Source organism: Danaus plexippus, chromosome 30 (genome assembly GCF_018135715.1).
Source record: "Danaus plexippus chromosome 30, MEX_DaPlex, whole genome shotgun sequence".
NCBI lineage: Eukaryota > Metazoa > Arthropoda > Insecta > Lepidoptera > Nymphalidae > Danaus > Danaus plexippus.
The window spans coordinates 471,615-494,774 of NC_083557.1; the positions used below are offsets into that span (position 1 = coordinate 471,615).

Below are 23,160 nucleotides of genomic sequence, written 5' to 3' on the forward strand. Positions count from 1 at the left end.
TTTTACAGCAACCGTGATCCCGGACATACGAGATCACGGTCGCTTCAAAGGAACAGAAACGTCCTGATCGTGAATGTAGTTGTAAAAAAAAATAAATCTCGTAGTATTATTCTAAAATCTTAGTTACCTTTAAATGTCTTTAAAGGTTTAAAAACCATTACATAAAAATTTAATAAAATGTATTCTAATTCCCCATAAAAAACTAGTACAGTGTCTGGAACCAAGGAATTTAGGCAAAAAATATCATAATAACCAAGAGCTCTTTTTATTACCAAAAACATACAACATGCCATATCACATCACACTGAGCTAAGAAGAAGTTATCTTTTATATTGTCCATCATTTTTGCAACAGCCAGAAAAGGATTTGTCACTAGATGGCACCAGCAGTCCTCACCAGAGCATGAGCATCATCAGAAGTCTACGGATCCTTTCTCTCTCAAGAGAAGGATGAGATAACATACCATAATTGCTCGTATCTCGGTCTTAATAATTTTCATGAATAGTTAATTAAAGTTTTATGTTTATTAAAGATAATAAGATAAAATTCTTCTGTTGTGTACTGACCAGTAACCACTGTTAAGAGCGATCACTAGTTAAATGAAATAAATTCTTCTTAAAAAAAAACCTGTTACCTTATACCGAGACTTCACCCTAACAAGTTTCGCAGAAAAATTAAGTAACAGGTAAAAACAATTATTTTGTTTTTGACTTAATTTTCATTGAAAATATTAATGAAAGAACAGAATAATATTATGTTCATGAAAATGAGATAATTAACAATACTTTAATACCTCTGCCCCGACAATAGAAGCATATAAATTAAATATCACATTCAAAGTTCAAATTGTGGTTGTTTCGTCAATATTATATGACTCTGGAAATAGATTTACAATTTCGTCTATTTAAGGAAATACAGAAATAAAATCCATTCAACCAAGCCGTTAGCCGTTGAATATAATCAATCCAAAAAGTCGAATGTCAATTATGAAATATTCACTTAAAAATATACTAATATAGCAATAGTTTTTCCCTCACAACACAGTTACTGAAGATAATTCGTCCAACAAATAAAAATGTCGACATTGACAAAATATTCCACTTCGCAATCAGGCTCAAAATCTTTGCGTACCCCATAACTCCTTTAACCAGACGAAACTAAGAACAAAACAGACCCTAACGCTACTTCTAAACCAGTGATGCGTGTCAGAATCGAAAAGTATTATGAAAATTTGTACTTCTCTAAGTAACTTATTCTATGTCCCTAAGGCATAGTGATCTGTTCGCCAGTGTCTCCCACATGTACGATTGGCAGATAACGCTGTCATCTAGACGAAAAGTTTGCAGGACGTGGCTATAATGACAACCTGAGCGATTATTAGACAATGGTTTGACTTGACAAAAGTTAAGTTATTGGTAATAGTTTGTTTCCCCGAGGCCAGTATGAGTTTGGACCACGCTCGTAGACTAAGTACGATGAAGTGAAAATGTAGTTCTATCTCAAGACGAACAGATGATAGACTTAGATTAAAAATAATGGAATGGAAAACTTGTTTAGGTTATCGTAATGAAGCGGCGCGACAGACGAACTATATGAGAAAAGTTGCGCTCGTGGAATAGCTAAAAGAGGACCTACTCAGACTAGAATATATGATACATTTTGGGAGAGGCGTAAGGTTAGCAGTGGAGGCCTACCAGCAGATTTGACATATCCAGGACTGGAATATTTGATACACTTTGGGAGAGGCCTAAGGTCAGCAGTGAAGGCCTTCAAGCAGATATGATCGATTGATCGATTGACTTTATTTGAATAAAAAGCGGGAAAAAAACTATCATAGACTATATATTTTTCTCTTTTAACGATTATTAAAAACTTGAGCATTAAATACCACCTACGTCGTTTTTTTGCATATATATTTTGATGACAAAAAGCACGGAGGAATTATGTATTTTAGTTATTTACTTCATTTAAGCCTTTTTATAATAGTTTAAGGCTCAGTTTCACCAAGCTCTGTTTGTTAAATCTAAACGAGGCATTTACCAACGAACCTTCAGTAATATAATTGTCTGTCAAAATATTTACGGCCCACTATGAAAAATTAACAAGGCATTATTAAATGACCGGCTACCAAATTATTCGTTCTTGTTATAAGACGACCAAATTGAAGTTATAACGTTTAAAACGGCCTGTTTGCTACGATGTACCACTTTATCCCTTGATCGTATATTATATCCCTCGATACGTAACGCGACGAAACTTTATAAAAGTTTTCTTTTCACTTTACTAGGTGTTACCTGACAAAATCGTGTTGTCAATGTCATAGAAAAGCCAGGGGCAAAATTGTTCATCTATATGACACTGGCAGAATATACTGCACGTCTTTGCACGGATGAAGGCTATATTATAAAAAAAAATGTTCGTCTTATGAGAAATAAATTTTAATTGGACCTTAAATGGGATAGGACATTTGAATTTTGACAATACAATAGATTAACGGTCCGTTAGCCATTTCACAGACCTCTAGAGAAGGAATTGATATTAATGCCTTGTTAAGACATTTAAACAGACATTAGTGCGTGGTAGGACTCTCGATACATCTAACAGTCCATCAAAGGCCTTAACAAAGCGTTATTTATTGAACATTGATCGGTGAAACTGGGTATTAGAGTGTAAGTATTTAAAATAATACTCTATTTATGGAATCTCTCAATGACGTCTCCTGTCAAATTAATATGCTAATAGCGTCACTAGAGGACTCTTTTCCAATAAAATTATAAAACATTGACAGTGACATGACATGTGTATTTGTTATTTAAAACATTTGTTTACAAAACATTATAACGAAAAAGTATATTTAAAATGTCGAAACAAATTAATAAATTACCACCAAAACAGAGAAAAACTAAAGGTTTATCTAGAGAGGAGCTTATGAATATGGATAAAAATGTAATTATTTATACAATCGAGTTTTATGTGACATAACCTTAAAAATTAATTGATATTATTTTTCAGGAATTAGTTGATAGAATAATACAGTTGGAAGCTCACACTACGCAACTTAAAAATATAATAAGCAAAAGTGAACCAGTTACAGAGAATATACAGGGTTACAATAATCAAAGAAAATTTGATTTCACGAAGTAAGTTTATTTTATATGCAATACGAATTGTGAAAACTCTTTCTAAAATCTTGATAATTGATATTTTTTACTTTGCAAATTTAAAATTCCATATGAATTCTTTTTGAAATCGTAACATAATTAATAAGGTTAACTAGATCAAAGATCGAATATTTCCATTATTAAGTATATACATACGAACAAATCAAACTATCACGGCTAAACGTTGTTCTAATAAAAATTTATTTAATAGAATAATTATTTACAGGTGTAACTTCCGACGGGTTCTGCTACATATAATATACTTCGGCTGGGATTACCACGGGCTGGCCGTCCAAGAGGATTCAACGCACACAATTGAGCATTACCTCTTCAACGCCCTCGTCAAGTCGTGTCTCATTGAGAGTAGAGAACAGTCACAGTACCATCGATGTGGAAGGACAGATAAAGGCGTCAGTGCCTTCGGACAGGTGACCTTATATAAATAACGTTAGAAAAACCAGAATAATGCGACCTATGTATAAAAATACACAATTATGTACAATGCTTAGAATCTGTGTTAACCATTTATGCTAAGAATGAATAGTATATAATATGTTTTATATAATATTGAAATATACCGACAGTATTCCAGTCTGTATAATGCATATAACTTGTGAAGGTAGAACTAAAACGATGGATGTATAATTTCAAATGGAAATGTAACACAAATTTTTCAGTTAAACTCTCAGTTATATAACATACACACGGGCAAGAAAAGTTCTCAAGGGGACTGCTTGGTCGTAAATGTACAAGAACTTTGTTAATACAACGAACAACACGGACAGAGCCATAGCTGTCACCTAGCTTACGAATATAAGTACTACTTGTTAAAAATTTGTGATAATGACTATAGGTGGTAGAGCCTAGCCGTGGTCAAGTTACTGCGGTTTGAACATGAGTTGGCTTAACTGGGAAAGTACCACCCTCTCACAGAAGATCGGCGTGATGTAGCCTTTAATGATCGCGTTTCGTCCGATGAGTGAGGGAGACGGCTGCCTTTTCCTTTTACCACCCGTTCCTTTCTCTTTCACTCAATCAAGGTCGGCAAACCATCTACAACATCCTTTATGTTGCAATGTCCATGACGCTGACTACCTTCCATCAAGTAGACCGTCTGCTCGTTTGTCACCTTTGATATATATATATAATTACAGATAATATCTATATCATTACGGAGCAAACTGGAACCGTCTTCAACCGACTACTCATCCGAGATCCAATACTGCAAGATCCTTAACAGATTGTTTCCGAGGGATATTAAAGCGGTAGCCTGGATGCCCATCCCTGATGATAGACCAGATTTCAGTGCAAGGTAAGTGATATTGTGGCACAAAAAGAAAATCCAGTGAATATATACATATATATTTAAAATAATATTTCTGTCACATATCTTAAAATAATTCCAAATAGTATGATATAAAACAAAAAAATTATAATCACAGTTAAGTATTATATTCACTTAAATGATAAGAAAAACTCCATGCACAAAAAATTCCTGTCAACAGATTATACAATGTCTAAAATATGTGTCCATCAATCCATTAACAGATTCGACTGTAAGGGCCGGCAGTACAAGTACTATTTCCCGAAATCTAATCTCAATATAACCGCTATGAGGGAGGGCTGTCGCCAGCTCATCGGTTCACACGACTTCCGCCACCTCTGCAAGATGGACGTGGGGAACGGCGTCACTGAGTTCACAAGGCGCGTTGTATCAGCTGACATTATAGCTCTGGATAAGGATTGCGAACAGAGTACGTATTGGAGTAATACAGGTCGATCCAACGAAACAAGATAAATTTTAATAACAATTCACATTCACTTGGTTAATTTAATAGAATTTTAGTCTTTACTTATTCAACTTACTCTATGTGACAAGTTATATGGGTAGTCACTGTAACAGTCTCAGTCTCAGTCTAGAAACACAGAACATGCTGTATGTGATGTCGGTTATCTTATCATCAAAAATACAAGAGAATTGTTCACAGTTTAAGTAATTAATTATTGTGTGACAATTGATTATTTTTAATGATTTTGTGAGTGATTTTGATATTGATAGAGCTTAATAAAGATAAAGTTCTCATTTTTGAAGTCGGTTAAGAGAAAGGTTTTGAAAATCTCAATATTTCAAAAGTTGAAAAATACTTAAATGAGTTGATTCCTATAGAAGCTGTAGTGACAAAATTCACAGCTTTGAAAATGAAGTTACACTCGGGTTGCAATATAAATTTTTTATATATATTATTATACATATATAATATGTTTGCTATTAAAATTTTAATATAATAATCTATAATGTAACACATATAACAACATTAATTATGTCAACATATATTAAATTTTTTAGCAACATCGATGTACGCGTTAGTGATAGAAGGTAATGCGTTTCTGTGGCATCAGATCAGGTGTATCATGGGCGTGTTGTTGCTCGTGGGCCAAGGACACGAGAGCCCGGGTATCATAGCCGAATTACTGGACGTCGAAGCAAATCCACGGTAAATAATTATATAGCTCTTTGCTGTTTCGTAATAGCGCCATCCATTGGCGTATAGTGGTACTAAAGTAACTAGCGAGTTTCTAATAAGCGCCATCTATTGGTGGATAGTTTATATATTGATAAGCTATTTATCGTCGAAATGCATTAATTTCAAATCAAATAAGTGAATCTATTTGTGACCAGCATTTGATGGAAAAATCATGACAATATGTTGAAAACCAGTACATCATCTTTACAGATCCCTGAGACATCACCCATAAGAATAATGAAGTATCTATTGACATAATATTTAAAACATTCATCTTTAGTTAAATAAAAAGTCTTACTTATTAATATATTATACGTATTTGTATGTAATGATTCTCTTAATATAAATCAGGGATTTCCAAACTTGTTTGTCCGTTGACTTTGAGGATAAATAAAATTTTAGCATCCTCATATTTTTACCTACTGAAAGGCACTGTAACTTATGCTAGCTAAATAAAATTAAAATCACCCGCCCTCTACACAACGTCCATTTTGTTCTGTGTCTTACCACTTACGCCTGCAGCGCCCTAAAGAGGGCGTTATCGCTCACTTTAGGAAAGCCTGTTTAGATAAGTCTATGCTTTTATTAATAGAAATAAATTTCTAGCAAACCTCAATACAATATGGCTCTGGATTTGCCGTTGAACCTGTTCCGCTGCAGATATGATGTGAAGAGCCGCTGGGTTTATGACGACGAGGAGCTCAAATACATCATCACCAACTTACAGGCGGACTGGACCTTGTATAATGTCAAGTGGGTATATCCAGAGATATCGTGCTGGCTAGCAAGCATCATGACGGAAACTCATAGTAAAGTGACCTACCTACATTATGTAATAATATATAAATTGAACAACACCGACCAACTATAACTAACACAACAAGAAGATAATCACACAGAATAGTATAATAGTGTGCTAAGAAGGCTCAGCGAAAATTGTAGTCTTCGGTAACGAGAGTAGCGCCATCTCGTGGCGAGTGGACGAAACTATTAGCTATACACTTACCAGAACATTCCTATCGTTAATGTTTGTAAACAAGTAGAGACATCAACGAGCACGCTCCGGAATGTTCTAGAAATCGGATCGTCCCTCGAGAGGCGACACACAAGCGATACATTAACAAAATAAATTTCCTTTTAAAAACAAAAACAAGGTTTTGCTATTATTAATATTATTTTTTATATGTATATAATTCACAGATCCACCATGATAAAAGATGCTGTGGAACATTTGGAAGGTGTCCTATATGACTTGAGCAAGGAGGGGAAAAAGTGTGACAGAGACGGAGAATATAACGACCTTGGAAGGAGAGAGATGCAAGATAAGGAAGATGTAGCGTTAGAGGGCGACCAAGATAAAATATGTGACAGAGACAGAAATTTAGTAGAGTTGGGAGAGAACGAGAAAGAAGATGATAACAATAAGTGCGAGAGAGACAGGGGATTAAAAGAGTTGGAAGGGAAAGAGACGGGAGATAGAATAATATCGCACGCAGAATGCCTGCTACAAGGAGTCAAACCAAAAATATACACACCGCTGTTGAAAAGACAAACCTGCTGTAAGTATGATTGTTACAAACACTTGAAGTACACTCCTACCACGAGTGTGAGACGCCAAACTAGTAGTTAGATAGTAATGGAACAGGTTAGATTGATATATATATATTATGCTATAAATGTGATTGTGTTGTTCACAGCGAGTCTGCAGGAACGATTGCAATACTACAGGAAGAAAAGGAAAGTGGGGAGCGGTTCTGATGATGAAGAAATAAAATAAAATATGCCACATTATATTCTCGTCTTTCCTTGTTATTATTTACTTGCCCTAAATTACCAAGTAAGGAAGACAAAGTCACATCTAAGATCTCATGTCTCCTTCATTCACAACAATATATATATATATACATATATATATACATAATTTATTTCTCCCTGAACTCAACTGTGACTAGTCAATATATTTTTTATTCAAGCCCTTAAGCTTTCTCACGGTTATTCTACTTCATAAGAGATGGCGCCACTTACATTTATAAGTGTAGTCTAACAATCTATACGTTTTTCTATCGTAATAGATGCCATTTTTTAATATTGATATTTAGTTAAATCTTCTCATACATTTAACGTACAAGCAAAATGAATTGGTACGTATATCAAAAAAATGTTTATATCACACATAGTCTGTTGAATATTTTTTAAATAAAGACTTTTTATATAAATTAATTCTATTTTGTCACATTTCTTTCACGATTCCACTGACAGTTCAGCCGATACAATAATAACAACCTAACGTTGTAAACTTTTCGACTAAAACCGCTAATTTGAACGAACTAATAAAGATCTTAATTTTTACTGATTCTTTATATTCATGTAGGAAAAGAATTCATGACTTATATTAAAAAACATTTTTATTTAGCTTTAAACTGTTAACTATAGTTAAATATCATTAATCATAACAATCTAAGCTTCATTTTATTTTATTATAGTATATCATAATAGTGCTGCAGTTTTGAATTAATTGAAAAATATATCGATTCTATTCTAACTTCATCTGTTTTTAATAGTTTTAATGTCAATAGGCAGGGCTATAATAATAAATTGCTTACCGCATTATAAATGGAATAATGGTGAAAGTTGACACAAGAAACATATTTTTTTCTTGTATATATGTATAACTTACGTAAGAAGAAATTAAATAAATAAAATACTTAAATGTTAAGAGTAATAAACACCTTTTATATTTATTACTAAACAACAATTAACATTTGTCTTGTATGTACGTACTAGTAGAAATGCAAAATAATAAAAAAAAAAAAACTGAGCGGGAAAAAAACTAACACAAAAATAAAATACATAAATAAATATCGTTTCATTTGCAAAAAACACAACAGTTTGGAGATTTACGATAATGTTCCATTTATGATATAATGGATAAGCTGAAAATTTCATATTAGATTATGAATATTAAAAAGATGTATACGACCTCTAAACAGGAGCGTATTTTGTGTTCGTAATTGTCTCCATAATGATTATGGCATTGTAGGTGCATTGTACTGCGCTAAACCGGCCACGGTAAGCGGACCTATAATATTTTACTATCGCGTATTACTTATGCAGTGTTAGAAGACTGCCACGCGGGGCAGCGGTCTCGACCGCGGTAACACATTAAAACCTCTCCGAGTCAAAAACTTCATGGTGTGGCAGAATAATATAAGGTCTGTGTATAACCCGGCACTTTTTAATTGTAACGTGTTGGTCGAGGTTTTTGTTTGGTTATGACTTTGACAGTTACATAAAAATATTATTAAGTGACGTACGATCTAATCTTGTGTTTTGAGTTTTCCTTTTAACAAGTTATTTCAAACTAAAAACCTCCGCTATTTTTAATTAAAATGTGTTTCCTTTACTTGAAACTAATGTAGTGATCATAAATATAACAAAGACGTCCGTCCGTGCGTTTTCTAAATGAGAAAACCAATTTTTTTTTGAAATTAATATTCGCAACGCGAATGTAGATTCTTTGTAAATTCCTTATAAATATTCTCGCATAACTACTTACTCCGGAATCATTGATGCAGAGAAATATAAAAACGGTTTAATTATGTTTCTAAAAGAATGTAAGAAAAGTAAATTATTATTTACGAATTCTTTTTACAATAATAGTTTCAGTATTTTGTTTTATTAAATATGTTTGCGAATAAAATAATATAAACAGAAATTTATGCTACAATTATAATAATATTGTATATATTTGTGAAATATATTACCATCTAATAAAAATTAATCTTTAGATCTGAAATATTGTAATTTGTGGTCATTTATTACATTAATTTAGAGGCAATCATATTAACATATGCAATATCTCACATATAAATTATTAATATACAGTCTGCTTGCGATCACAGCTCCATATATATATATTTTACTTGTTTCAGATATTCGTTACAATCCAAATAATGGTGCCTCCTATTTTAAGTCATCAGAACTGTTCTGAATAGAGGGAAAACTGAAATTTTATCTATAATGTGAATTTATCCTAGCTTATCTGTATAGATTTATAATTCGAATGACTTCCCTTAGTCCGTTGTGATGTAAGTTTATTATATATAAATGTCAACAAGGCCAGTATTAGTTGTAGGTGTAATTTTAAGTAGAACGAGCTTAGAACGCCGGTAAGAAATATGAAGATTTTATTTATGGTAAGTAATATTTTTATTAATAAACCCTATATATATATATTAGGGTACTGTGGACTGTATGTGTGTCCGTTTGACATTGTTATTACTCCTAAACAATAAAATGAAGCATCTGCTCCTTAACATATTATATAAAAAAGCGTAAATAATATAAATATTCTTAAAGTAATTAAGCCATCCTCACTTTAATACTATCGGTGCGTAGTTTGTTGGTATGAACTCATATTAAGGATGCTAAAGGCAGGTCGTTCATAATACCTTAGTCTTAATTAATATCTTTCACCTGAAAACTGAAAGTATAACAGTACAGTATATCATTCGATAACAGCCAGTTGAATTTGAGCCGTATCAGTTTGTATGTCACTGTGAGAAATCTATATAACTTTAGTGATATTTTTAATTAAGTAATTTTTTTGTTTGTCGTCAGATAAATACGGTCCAGGAAGTTATAGCTGTTAAACACTAATGGTTTACATGGTAAGTAGATACAAACACACACACACACACACATATATATACATACATGTATGTATAGTACATATAACAGTATAATTATATTATATGTTAGTTATGATTTTTGTCTGTCTGTTTGTGTCGCCCTAACTTTGAAACGACTGGACCGATTTTGACGGGACTTTCACTGGCGGATAGCCGATATAACAAGCTGCGACTTTATTTATAACAAATAATAGATATATAGCCAGTATAATAACTATTAGATTTTAAATGAAAAATTAATTAATAGTTGATTAATATTGAGATAGAGTTGCAGCTAATGAAGTGATTGTTTTGTTCCTTATTAGCGATTTGCTATAACGGCTCACAGATAACGTATTACTACTAAATCCATTCTTTTGTTACACAGCTCAGTTTGTCCGTTTGTATTCGTTAATCTCAGAAACTAGTTTAGCGATTTGAGGAAACGCTTACGTAAAATTGTTCATTCAAACAAAAACGTATAAAGTGAATGAGATATGAAGTGTTACAGGAATTTTTGGGGATATATATATATTTTTTATACAATTCACTGAAACGAAATCTAAGTAAAAATGTTAGTATGTAAAATATTAATTTACTTAAAACAGGATGTAGAATTTTTTTTGTAATAATTTTTGTTTCTATCGCATAGTGCATTTGCTCATTTGTAAGCAAAAATATAATATGTATAAAAAAAATTACATAATTATAATGTGTTGCCAGTAATATGATTTTCAAGAAACGTTTAAATTACGAAAAACAAAAAAAAAACATTTTTTTTCTTAAAATAATCAAAACCAAAAAAAAAAAAAATACAAATTTTGTAATCGTCTGTTTTTTGTTTGTTAACATCTCAATTTTTATGAATTATTTTAAATTATAATTCCTCTACAGCTATTCTCGACTGACAAAATCCTTTTAAATTACATCTGTAGGTATGCTTAGTCCAAGTTGAAACCGTCACAAACGGAGCGTTTACTGTTTTTACATTCGAAATTGTATCGTAAAAAAACTTGAAACGGGTATGAAACGTGGCTATACAAACGACTGGTAGGCGCGCTGATCGCAGACAGAGCCGGCGGCATCAGCTAGCTAGTGTCGTAACACGGGAATAGCTTAAGTTATTGCTGTTCTATTATAATAAATCCCTATGTTAATCTGCTATGACGTCCGTACATATTTCTAGGAGCAAAGTGAAAGCGTAATGCTAGTTTCCCACGCTGTGTTGTCCCTCTCACACCGCCATTTTGTTTTGCCACAAGGACGCCACATGTCCAATTCGCTCTGTTTATCGGCCTTTCTCTTTTCTCATCCCTGCGCGTGCGCACAGTATACGCAAAGCATGGTAATGTGACTTTTTGGAGGGTAATTTGAGATTTATAGTTTTTTTTATAACACAATTATTTTTGTAATAAATAATACTATATCTTTTGTTTAACGTACCCAATGTCAATACATATATATATATATATATATATATATATATACATATGTATTTTATTTTTAAATCTAATAGTATTTTCAGTATTTTTTACTATTAACATGTAATTGGTTTGTTTTATTAAATCAATTACGTTTAAAGTGATAGTGAAGTTTGTCCAATGAGTTATACCACTGCGTGTCTCATTGGGCAACCTAGAGTCGTAGTCGACCAAATAAACGTGGAAGATGTAGGGCCTTTAATGTTTATTAAGTGTGATTGTAATCTGTGCGTATAGGACTTAATAAGGCTTTACACTAAGGCTTGAATAATTTAATTCAATTATATATGTTTTAGATAAATTTTCTCTGTATATATTATATATATCTTATATATAAAATTCTCGTGTCACAATGTTCCTTCCCGTACTTATCCGTAACGGCTTGACCGATTCTCATGAAATTTTGTGAGCATGGCAATCAGCCAACATCTATTTTTTATACCCCTTAGTGATAAGGGTTGTTCACCCTTAAACTTTTATTTTTTATTTTTGAACGAAATTTTTTGTTATAATTTATTTAAAATGTGGTATCAAAAATACATACAAACCTAAAGTTTTGCTATTTAATATCACCAACCTATTTTTTTATATATATGTAAACACAATACGAGTGTATGTTTGTTTCGGCTAATAACTAAAATGGCTGAACCGCGTTTAACGGGACTTATTGGCAGGTAGGTGATGAAATAAAAAGTAACTCAGGGTACTTTTTTCAAGATCCCGAATGACCATCCCGAAATTATAACGCGCGAGTGGGAGGCAGGGCGCCTGGGGCTTTAAAGTTTTGACATAGTTTCTTATTATTTTTCTTACGCAGACGGAGTCGCGGGTAACAGCTAGTATATATATATATATATATATATATATGATATTGCAAATAAGATTGAAGGAATCTGTTCTAAAATATGAGATCAGATTGTATAAGATTTGTGAATTTATTGTTTAGTGAATACATCATAGTTTTAAATATAAAGGCCTTTTCTCAAATCTGACTTTAAAGTATTTATGTAAATACAAAAAAACATATATATCTAACAAGCATTATCAAAATCTATTAGGTTTTACAATATATAACTCAATTCGTATCCTGAAATTCGTATTGAAGTCGCCCTGTATTCTTAGTCAAAGTTGACATAGTCCATACTCGATTTCTAAGAATTTTGCGTGTACACCCTTAACTGAATGTAATTTTTTTTTGGATACTAAGCGTTTTTAAGCATCTCGTCGATTACAGATGCTGTAATGGATTACGGTCGGGATTATGTAGATCTTAAATGTTATTCTCAGCTCTACAAACGAGACTGACGCGATTCATGCTCAGCAACAGGTTGTAATCCAAATCACCAGAAAAGATTATCACCCGGGATTTCTGGAAGCCTAGAACACAACACTTTGCTGATGGAGAGTTTAAAAGATGCTAGCAAAAGCGAGAGGCGAATTACAAATTGTTGGATAGATGAAACTAGTGTTATTCGGATTTACTACGCGGATTTTATTATTTAAAAACTACATAATCCCGACGTTTCGGTTACTTTGCAGCAACCGTGATCACGGGCAGACGAGGTGTGGTCACCTCATACGATCCGGGATTATCGTTAGGCGGTCAATGCATTTCTATGGTCACGCAAAATGCATCATTTAAATTACTCCATCTTTAGAAGGAATAGAAGATAGCGTTTTAAACGATCTCAACAAGGTAAATAGCTAACAGATCAGTAAAGTCAAAAAAGCTTGGATCTACGACAATTACCTAACTTCACGTTTAAATTGGACCTTTCTCATCTATGATTTTAATAAAACCCTTTTGTCAAAATTAGATGCAGGCCTCATAAAGATGTTGATGATGTGGCTCGGGCTCGCGGTAACGACTAATTCATTAGCTTTATCCAGGGATCGTAATAGTTTTGGGATGAGTCTAAAAAGGCCATCGGAGCTCTACAAACACCTGAGAGTTTCCAAGAGATACATCCTGGGGAAATCCCATTATGACGTCGTCACATCGCTCCCAAAAGACAAAGATACCCCAGAGCTAGAGTCAAGGCTTCAATTCCACAAGGAGTTTATGATAGGAGCGCAAAGTAACAGAGAAGGGTTAGGATCAAGTAGGAAGGTCCAAGATACGGATATATTGAAGTCTTTTATTCGGCAAGACGAGAATGATAAATATAAGATCCATGCAATAAGTTTAGAAATGCAGAACGAGTGGTTAGACATAGAAGATTTTTGCATCCCATTAGCACTAAAATGGCGCACCTTAATCCATGATTGGTCGCCAGCATTGCTAAAATTCTATCTCAATGCGTTCCAGATGACTCTCCCAGACCAGAGTAATTTAGTAAGATGGGGTAAAGGTACCGAAAAGACTTGCTATATCTGTGGGAAGGCAGTTGGAACTGCTAGGCATTTGTTGGTGGGATGTAGGGTACTCCTCGATAGCGGTCAATACTCGCGTCGTCACGATAGGGTTCTGGAAATCATACGTGAAGCGTTTAGTCTTTCGGTAGCCAGAGCGCAAAAGGAAATAACAACAAACGAGCGATCAGTAGGTTTTGTGAGAGAGGGCACTAGGGCTATAAAATCAAACGTCAAGCCTTACTCCATCTTTAAAGCGGCTACGGTTTGGACTATTATGATGGATACGTATGGGAAACAATACAAATTCCCAGAGGATATTTGTGCGTCGGCCTCCAGACCAGACATATTTATGTATTCGCGAATTTTAAAGCGCGTTGTACTAATAGAGTTTACGGTTCCTTGGGAAACCAACATCTCCAAAGACCATACCACCAAGGTCAATAAATATCACGAGCTGTAACCTACACCTGGGTCGCAAGTCCCAGTCACTGTTGAAGCTCCTCTCCCTGCAACGATTGACCCGGCACCCGCACGGTGAATCCATTGAATGCTGAGAGGTTTCATCTCATTATAAAAAACGCCTTGTATCCGAAAATCATAGTCTACATCGTAACTACATACGTAGCGTTACAAGTTCTTCTTTAAAACGTCTTGTTTGGAGTGTGACTGTATACTGTCGCCCTCATGTCGGTCCTAAGTAATTTTTTGTATCAATACTCCTAACTTAGTTATTCTATAGTTTACTTCCTTGCTAATATATCCCAGGGTGGGCCGTAGAACAAGATAAAGTTTTTTAGCGGACGGCTGGAAATATCTGAAAAAGAATAATCTATTTCTGATGTGTTGTCAATTGATACTCCTCTGCTATTGATGTTACATAAACTATGACCTTTCCAAATAAATGGACTATCGAACACTAAAAGTATTACTGGTATCGGACCAGTAGTTTTTGAGATTACCGCATACAAACAAACAATCCAACAGTTGTATAATATACGAGCAACAATTTTATGATGTTGTTTCAGGATGAAAGGCATGCCGTTGGGCGCCGTGTTGGTGCCTCGCTCCTACCATCGATGGAGGTTAGTATCTAACACTTACTAGCTGGTAACACCCAACACTCCGCTTAAAAGTGGCTCGGCGGGTTTTAGCTTCGTATATTATTTTGAAACATATATACAGATATAAAGTAATGCTTATATAGATATAAATCAATGGATGGTTAAGTGGATGCAAGTATGAAACGCTTAGTCTGAATCCAACACGAGTCAATGCCACAAGTCCTAGGAATAGGATTTTCCTCAGAATCGAATATTTTAAATGAAAGTTAGCGATTTTTTGTTAATCTGCGTTTTTTTTTAACAATTATGCAAAGATTTCTTATTTGAAATTTGTATGCATTTCCTTTGAAATATGTTTATTTTAATATTTTACTCTCGATTTTTTTGTTACGTATTTTTGATCTACGATGGCGCTGTACAGACTTATCTCTTCAAAATCCCCATTAAAAGTTAATGGAGGTATATTTTTTGGTTTGATTAAATTTCATTTGATATCAAATTTTAACTTGAGACGGTATTAATATATATATGTGTGTGTGTATATATGTTACGCTAAAGGGAAGCTGTAAGCTCAGAAACACTATTAGCTAACCTTACGGATGTAGAAGAAAAATATTATAATATAAATAAATATAATGAGATCTAAGACTTTCGAGAGTATCCATTGTATAAAAACTAACATTTTTCGGATTTACTACGCGTTTATATTTAATTTTAATTAATTCCTCCCAACGCTTAGATTACTTTGAAGCAACCGTGACGTAGACGGGATGGAAACTCAAATACGCGTAGTGAATCCGAGATGTATTAGTTTTGTTTAAATTAATATAATACAGGATTAAATGCCCAAAAAATATATATAAATTTTGTCTTAAGTTATCACCGTTTTGAATGTATTTTAACTTTGAGCACTAAAATTTGTGTGATTTGGGTATTATCTGCGAGTTTCTTTGCCGTTCGTAACAAAAATGTACCTTTCAACTACAAGTACCCATTGAATTGGCCAATTATATATTATATCATATAGATCTGATGTCAAATTAGACCGTAAAATGGTGAAGGAACTATCGTCTTAAGTCGTGGACTACCATATATGGGCATATCGTGGCAATTTAATGTTACTTAGTTGCCAAAACATTTCCGATGTTTATATTAAAGATGGTAGAATGATCTGGAGCTAGGAGATTGGATGGATGGGAGCTGTTTATGATAGGCGAGGAGTTGGGGGTCATATCCAGTCATGATAGCCAGTGTCTTGAAAGTTTCCTTTAATCCTAATAGAGTATCTCGTAGTTATCTCACGAGCGCTTTAAATATTGGTTACTTATTATATACACGTATTTAAGCAGCCATCCTTCGTAAGTTTATCATTTTCTCTTTTTGGGAAAAACAGAAGATTTACGGTTGATGGCCTGGAGGTTAAGGGCCGCCTCTTGTTGCATGAAGGCGCGGGTTCGAGACCTGACAAGTACCAATGTGATTTTTTTCTGAATTATGTGTACTTTCTAAGAGTGTTAAGACACCACTGACGGACGGTGAAGGAAAACATCGTGAGGAAACCTGGTCTTATAATCAAATTATAAGTTTGAAATCGCCAACCGCCTTGAGCAAGCGTGGTGATTAATGCTATAACCTTCTCTATATGAGAAGAGGCCTTTGCTTATCAGTGGGCTCCGATAGGCTGGTGATAATGATAAAGTTGGCAGAAGATTTGCACCCAGCTCACACACTTTAAACGAACATCTTTGTGTGGTAATAAAATTTAATAATTCTTAAGGTGGTAATAAAATTTAATAATATATTCTTAATAAAACTTAAGGTTTGAACGTGTCCACGGGGAGACGAAATAAAACTGTCTGTCAGTCAGTCTTGTTATCATCGTTTAATGTACAGGACTTCTTTATGTTCTCGTGCACTGCCTTGGAGTCACGAATTAAATGGACATGGTATTTTGTATTTTTGATGCTTGGATCCCAGGTGTTGTATGAGCAGGCCATCTTCTTCATAGTAGCTAGGTTTTTTTTAGCCACTGTGCACTCATAAACTGCGATTTCGACACATTTCTGTGTTATATCCACATCTGTGTTTTATTCTTTAACGACTGTAGTTTAAAACACGCTTGCCTTAAAGGATACATATATTTTTAGTACAACTTACGTGTTTACCATAAGTAACTTATTTTGGAAATTGTCGGTTTGCCTTAAGACAAGTTATTTTAATAATAAAAATGTCATTTCCTATCGTCCTGTCAGTTGTATCCTGTGATATATTTTGTATTTGATAATACATGTCCCTTGTTTAAACAGTACCCTGTTGTTTTAAGTTACGTACACTCTCACGATTAAATAGTTAATTCAATTATAAGTTTTTAAACATTAAGTTCCCTTTTTGTATGCACGTATGTGTTTGCTTGTTTTTCGAAAATATATTTTATCATTGATAATTTTTGTATGTAAAAAAACCCTTTGTCATGTCTTCTGAATTAATTTAATAGATGACGGGTATTCATAGGTTTAAATTTATTTTCTTTATGATAAATATTATGTGTTTGTTAAATTATAATTAAAATTACTACACCGATTTTGATGGATTTTTAAAGGATTTTATGCAGTAGAGTGTAGGATTTTATCTGCTCGTGGATATATACAGCAAGCAAAACCCCGGTTTATAACTAGTAATTTTATATCAATAAAGCCTTTTAACAGTCGTAACATACAAATTTACCAGCGTCCGTATAGTGTGAGTACGTATTTTGTTTAGTATTAAAGTTATTTCACCAGTCATAAGCTGAGTCGTTTCGCTACCACTCCCTAGACACGCCCATTAGTGATGTTACTTTATCGATAATATCTTTGCGATAATTTAATTTTCTTATACAGTTATTTTAAAAGCAACAACCGAGCTCAATTCGATGACGGACATGGTTATTGTCACTTTAAAATAAGATTTTGTTGGAACGTAATGTATTTAATTCTCATTAAATTTATATTTACATAATTTAGATTATAAAATGACCAATAAATTGGTGATGTTTGCTGGTCATCACTGGTGATATGATATGATGATGATTGGTGATGGATGTGGGTTTTGTTTTTGTTCCTATATTTTCAAAACAGTGTTTAATTTCCTACTGTTTTTCCAATGAAATTAGCATGTGTTCAAGAATATGCTTTTTATTATACCTCTCATTTAACCCGGGAGTTGGCTCGACATATAAACATATATATATATATATATTTTAAACAATCTTTCAAATCAAGATTAGTCTATATTATTCGTAATGCCCTACACAAAATACGTTTCATATTGAAGTCTCTGTATTGAAATTAATTAAGAATTTTTCTATTTAATATCATTTGACTGTACTCAGGAGATTTCCTATATGTGTTAGTTCGTAAACAACAAAAGGAAAACGTTGAAACATCGCGTATTAAAGTGTAGGCGACCTGAAAAAGTATGAAAGCGAATCATGCGTACTAATAAATAGACAATTTAATAGTTTACACAACTTCCCAGTTTCCATGTCGGTAACATGTCGATACTTCGCACATCACTAGCTCCCGAACATTACAACATCCCGGCGCGTTACTACCGATCAAATAAAATACTTATAAAATTTTATTTACTTTACGATATTATAATCAAATAGGAATATTATTGTAGTAATGTATGTGTCGTATGTTAAAATTAAACTAAACCGGTTTTGATGTAACTGACGGTGAAATAATTTATGTTATATTAGTTCCAATAAAGCAACTATTAGAGGATGTTTTCTAAATATACACACACACACACACACACACATACACATATATATATATATATAAACTCTTATTGCACAAAAACACACACCCATATATATATATATACATATGTATGTGTGTGTGTGTAAAAAAACTCTTATTGCAAACCAGGCGTGGTAGATCACCTTACGCAAGCAAATTCACGACTCATCTTATATATCAATGCGGTTGCAGTATCAGCGGGTCCATGAGCGGAAGCGACTTACATAACCTTCGTTGCAAGAAATCATGATAGTCCGTTTATAATATTAAACAATATTAATATAAGAAAGTTTATTTTAAGAAAAAACTTGTAGTATTCTATACTGGAAGACATCTAGTTTTTCCCTGTACAAGCTTTCCTAATTTTCTTGTTGTATGATATTAAATATATAGTTTTTTTAATTGAATCATTTTTATATTACGATTTAAATCTGTTAAATACTATCGAAGTAATTTGTATATTTGTATCAATACGTTATGAAGTAAATTTTCACGTAGTTTTTTTTTCATATAAAGAGTCTTTAATATTATTAGATAAAATAGCTCAATAATCTGAATATTTTTATTGTTTGAATTTAATGTCATGTAAGTTTATAGTTCAGACCCTGGATCTTTTCAGGTGCTGGAAATATGATGTAATAATCCTTCCAGCATAAACATTCAGCTGGTCACATCTGGAGTACATCTTGTGTGGGCATCCTCAACCAGCTGTGATCTTAATTCTGTTTTTCGCTTTATTTTCTTCTCCATTAAAATTATAATTATATGTGTTTGTTGTATTAGAATGTTATTTATATGAAATGGATACTTTTGTTTGAGGCGTGCCCCGCTCCCACGAGCGTGATTTGTGCAACATTTCGGTTGTAGAACGTCTTCAGTTGTGAGTGGCGCGACTGATAGCGGATTTAAAAAAAATATACATCTTTATATAATATCAACGCTATTGATTAAGTTATTCTTATGAAACTTATATTGAAATATGCTTACAAAATCTTATTACTGGAAGTAGATTTTGGCAACGAAAGATGTCCTGCAGTTTGAATATTAAGACAATTGTTTTTAACGAGATGAGAGAAGATCAAGCAGTGACCTTTGAGGTCTTATAAATGTTAAACTCGGAAAGACGTCTATATAGAATGTGCGTCAGTTTTGTTTGAGGTCGAAAACCAGTAGACCTTCGACCGCTGATGCCTTAGGAAGCTGGGATGAGGTTCAAAACTGGTGGACCTTCAACAACTGGTGATTTAGGAAGCTGGGAGAAGGTGCTTAGAGAGATATTAACGATTCCTTGTGTCTACATCAGCTGTACGGTTGTAATTGCAACCATACAAAAAAAAATGCCATTAATTACATCCACATAATTTTTTATTAAGTTTTAATAGCGTGTGAGTGATAACAAATTTAGTTTCACGAGTGTGGTATTTGTAACCTAATAATGTTTACCAAAAACGATCAATCACAGCGGACGTAAGATAATTAATAGTGAATTAATATACTTGGTATATGTACGGGCGTGGCGTCTGATCACGATTGTGGAGTTTGCGCAATGAGGCCGCGAAGCATCTTCATAGGGTGTGGTGGGAGAGACAGCGTGGCTTATTATATAAAAATATAAATATGGTACAATATATATAAATTCTTTTACATTCAAACCTGAAGCACCTATATAAACATTATATATATATATATATGTATGGTTCAGGTTTTAATGAACCTATTTAAATACCCGAAAATCTTAGGAATCTATATAATAAAGGAAGTTAAAAATTATCAAACGATATAACTATTTGTATAATGTATTTATTATTTATCTGAGCACAGAAAACAGAGATTACGGATCGCTTGATTCGCGTGTCCATACGTTTTTCACTCAAGGTTTAGAACGAAAAGTGCTGTATCGATTTTGATGTGACCTATAGTTTTATTTAAATCATGTTTTAGATGTATTCATAAATTAAATTAGATAAGGATAAGTGTTGACGAGTTGACGTAAGAAAATATTTAGGTTCTAGACATTTTTGACATGTTTTAATTTATTTTTCGACGATTTTTATTTTTGTACAAATTGCACTCGTTAAAAATATTATTAAAAAAGGTTGTATATGCCTACAAAATGTGTTTTGAGATATCGCTTTTTTATATTTATATAATCCATTTTTTTTTCTCTAGTTACATCATCTGTTTCATCTCGTTTGTAACCCCAAGGTCCCAGCCTCCGTTAAATATCGTGCTTGTTGTAACTCTGATAGACGACTCACCTTCAAACGGTAGACGCTGGGTTGCAGTGATGGCGTTTTTAAACACCTTTTATGTGTACGAAGCTCGTAGCTTCTAGGTACTGAGCTTCGTTGTGGAATACAAAAGGCAGGTGTAATATCAACCTTCCAGATTTGTAAAGTTTTGCAGGTGAAGATGATTGCTTAAAGCTCTTAGTATCAGTCCTATGAAGTAACTCTCTTTGTTCCTATATTTCCAAATGCTTCAGAGACAAAACTTCCCACCGCCATGACTTATAACCAGGATGTTTTGTTTTGTTTTACCCTTTGTCCTTGGTTGTTGGTTTGGTTACAGAATGAGGTTCCATTTAAAATACGTTGAGATGCCATATAGAAAACCAAATGTTAAATTAAATTAGAACCTTAAGATTATAAAATTCGTCGTCACAGGTAGCAGGTTTCGAACCTGCAACCTCCGGTGTATCGTGTCCCAGTTGTTTTTCCAACAGAGCTGTCGTGTGTAAAATTAATAAGGACATATAGATTTAAAGTTTTCTCGTAAGCGTACAATATACATGTATACAGTGATTTACGAAGGGTAGGCGGAAAAACTGAAACTTTAGGTAAAATATGACTGTTCCTGCCGGGGTGACGTAAAAAATTACGAAGAATATTTTGAATAGGATAGGACCGAGTTTAATTCGAGAATAGTTGCTGTTAAAATCCATGAGTCTTAATAATACATAAACTTCATGAAGAAATCCGTCTCATCAGGATATTGATATGAAATAGGAAGCAATAGATCTAGAATAGAAGACAACTATTTGCTTTGAGGTTCTACGGCGTGGCCTGAATTCAACGGTTTTAATATTTACAATAAATGTAGATATTAAATCTACTTTCATTAAACAGATATTTTAATTCCAATGTAAACGAAGTCGCTCCAAAAACTATAAAACATGTAATAACGTTGAATCCTGAATCTGACACCGTTCACGATGTTCCTCAGCCGAATAATGGCCTCCAAAATACTACAGGTACAAGTAGAATCAAGTCTGAGGAACCTAAATTATGAATAAAACTAATATTCGGTTGTTCTACGCGTTTCTGTCACACATTCACATCTCGTCCGCCCGTGATCACGGTCGCCAAAATAACCTAACCTAAACGTCGGGATTGTGTTGTTTAGAAAAATAAGTTGTTTAAAAACGCGTAGTAAATCTGAAAATATTAGTTCTGTTTAAACGAATACTCGCAAAGTTCTAGATATCGTCGTGTCCTTAATCATGTTAGTAAACTAATAAGCAATTCATTATAATAAGTAATTTCAAATCTGCCAGTAAATTAAAAGTCGGACGGGGAATTGATCATATTTTTTTATAGAGAAACATTTAGCATTAATTAACTAGTATAATTATCGTGTTACAATGGATACCAACGCTCTGTCTTCATGCGATTTTTAGGGTACGACGTTCTGTAAATCGTAATAGCCGTTGTCTATACGACGTGATAAACTGAATTTAAATAATCTTTCCCGGTTTGAGACCTGAGTCCTTCGTGTTAAATATTATAGATTTTTACACCGAGTATTAAAGCGTCTATTTTTTAACGATTCCAAATGACTCTTAATTTATGACCTATGTCAGGTTAACAGAAAAAGATTGATTATATATACATATATATATAAAATATATATATTTTTTGGTTCAGAATACGTAAAATACGTACGGAACACTCAGTCGGTTCATGTTTAAAGCACGTGCTAGCCTTATTAACTAATAGCGTTTTTAAAATCAACACAAAAAAATGTATACTTTGAATAGATTAACCATACTAAAGGAAATATTAAATTAATACTGTAATTCCGAGCGTAATTTATCGCTGAACTAACGATTACAATAAAGAT

General features: G+C 33.3%; 2 protein-coding genes across 4 annotated transcripts in view; both read left to right on the plus strand.

The window, feature by feature from the left end:
• The first annotated feature begins 2,788 nt into the window (after positions 1-2,788).
• LOC116776650 (tRNA pseudouridine(38/39) synthase) lies at positions 2,789-7,479 on the plus strand. The gene is made up of 9 exons (XM_032669891.2): positions 2,789-2,946; positions 3,013-3,140; positions 3,388-3,589; positions 4,316-4,473; positions 4,710-4,915; positions 5,509-5,656; positions 6,293-6,439; positions 6,887-7,245; positions 7,384-7,479. Exons 1-9 carry the CDS (start codon positions 2,860-2,862, stop codon positions 7,461-7,463), a joined length of 1,515 nt encoding a protein of 504 aa, XP_032525782.2. The 5' UTR covers positions 2,789-2,859; the 3' UTR covers positions 7,464-7,479.
• Positions 7,480-8,740: 1,261 nt separating this feature from the next.
• Positions 8,741-23,160, plus strand: part of LOC116776635 (Krueppel-like factor 4) — a 30,697-nt gene continuing 16,277 nt past the window's right edge. Inside the window, exons 1-4 of one of the 3 annotated variants that reach the window (XM_032669872.2) lie at positions 8,741-8,898; positions 9,619-9,882; positions 10,307-10,356; positions 15,218-15,274. In XM_032669872.2, the coding sequence (XP_032525763.1) occupies positions 10,345-10,356; positions 15,218-15,274 (69 nt within the window). In that variant the 5' untranslated portion in view covers positions 8,741-8,898; positions 9,619-9,882; positions 10,307-10,344. Of the gene's footprint in view, positions 8,899-8,946; positions 9,301-9,618; positions 9,883-10,306; positions 10,357-15,217; positions 15,275-23,160 lie in introns of those variants that run through there. The other 2 variants (XM_032669870.2, XM_032669871.2) reach the window with 2 other exon arrangements.

Coding starts and splice junctions, on each gene's coding strand:
- LOC116776650 (XM_032669891.2), top strand. CDS start 2,860: ATGTCGAAACAAATTAATAAATTACCACCAAAACAGAGAAAAACTAAA. Junction 2,947..3,012: donor TTATGAATATGGATAAAAAT/GTAATTATTTAT, acceptor ATTATTTTTCAG/GAATTAGTTGATAGAATAAT. Junction 6,440..6,886: donor TGGACCTTGTATAATGTCAA/GTGGGTATATCC, acceptor TATAATTCACAG/ATCCACCATGATAAAAGATG.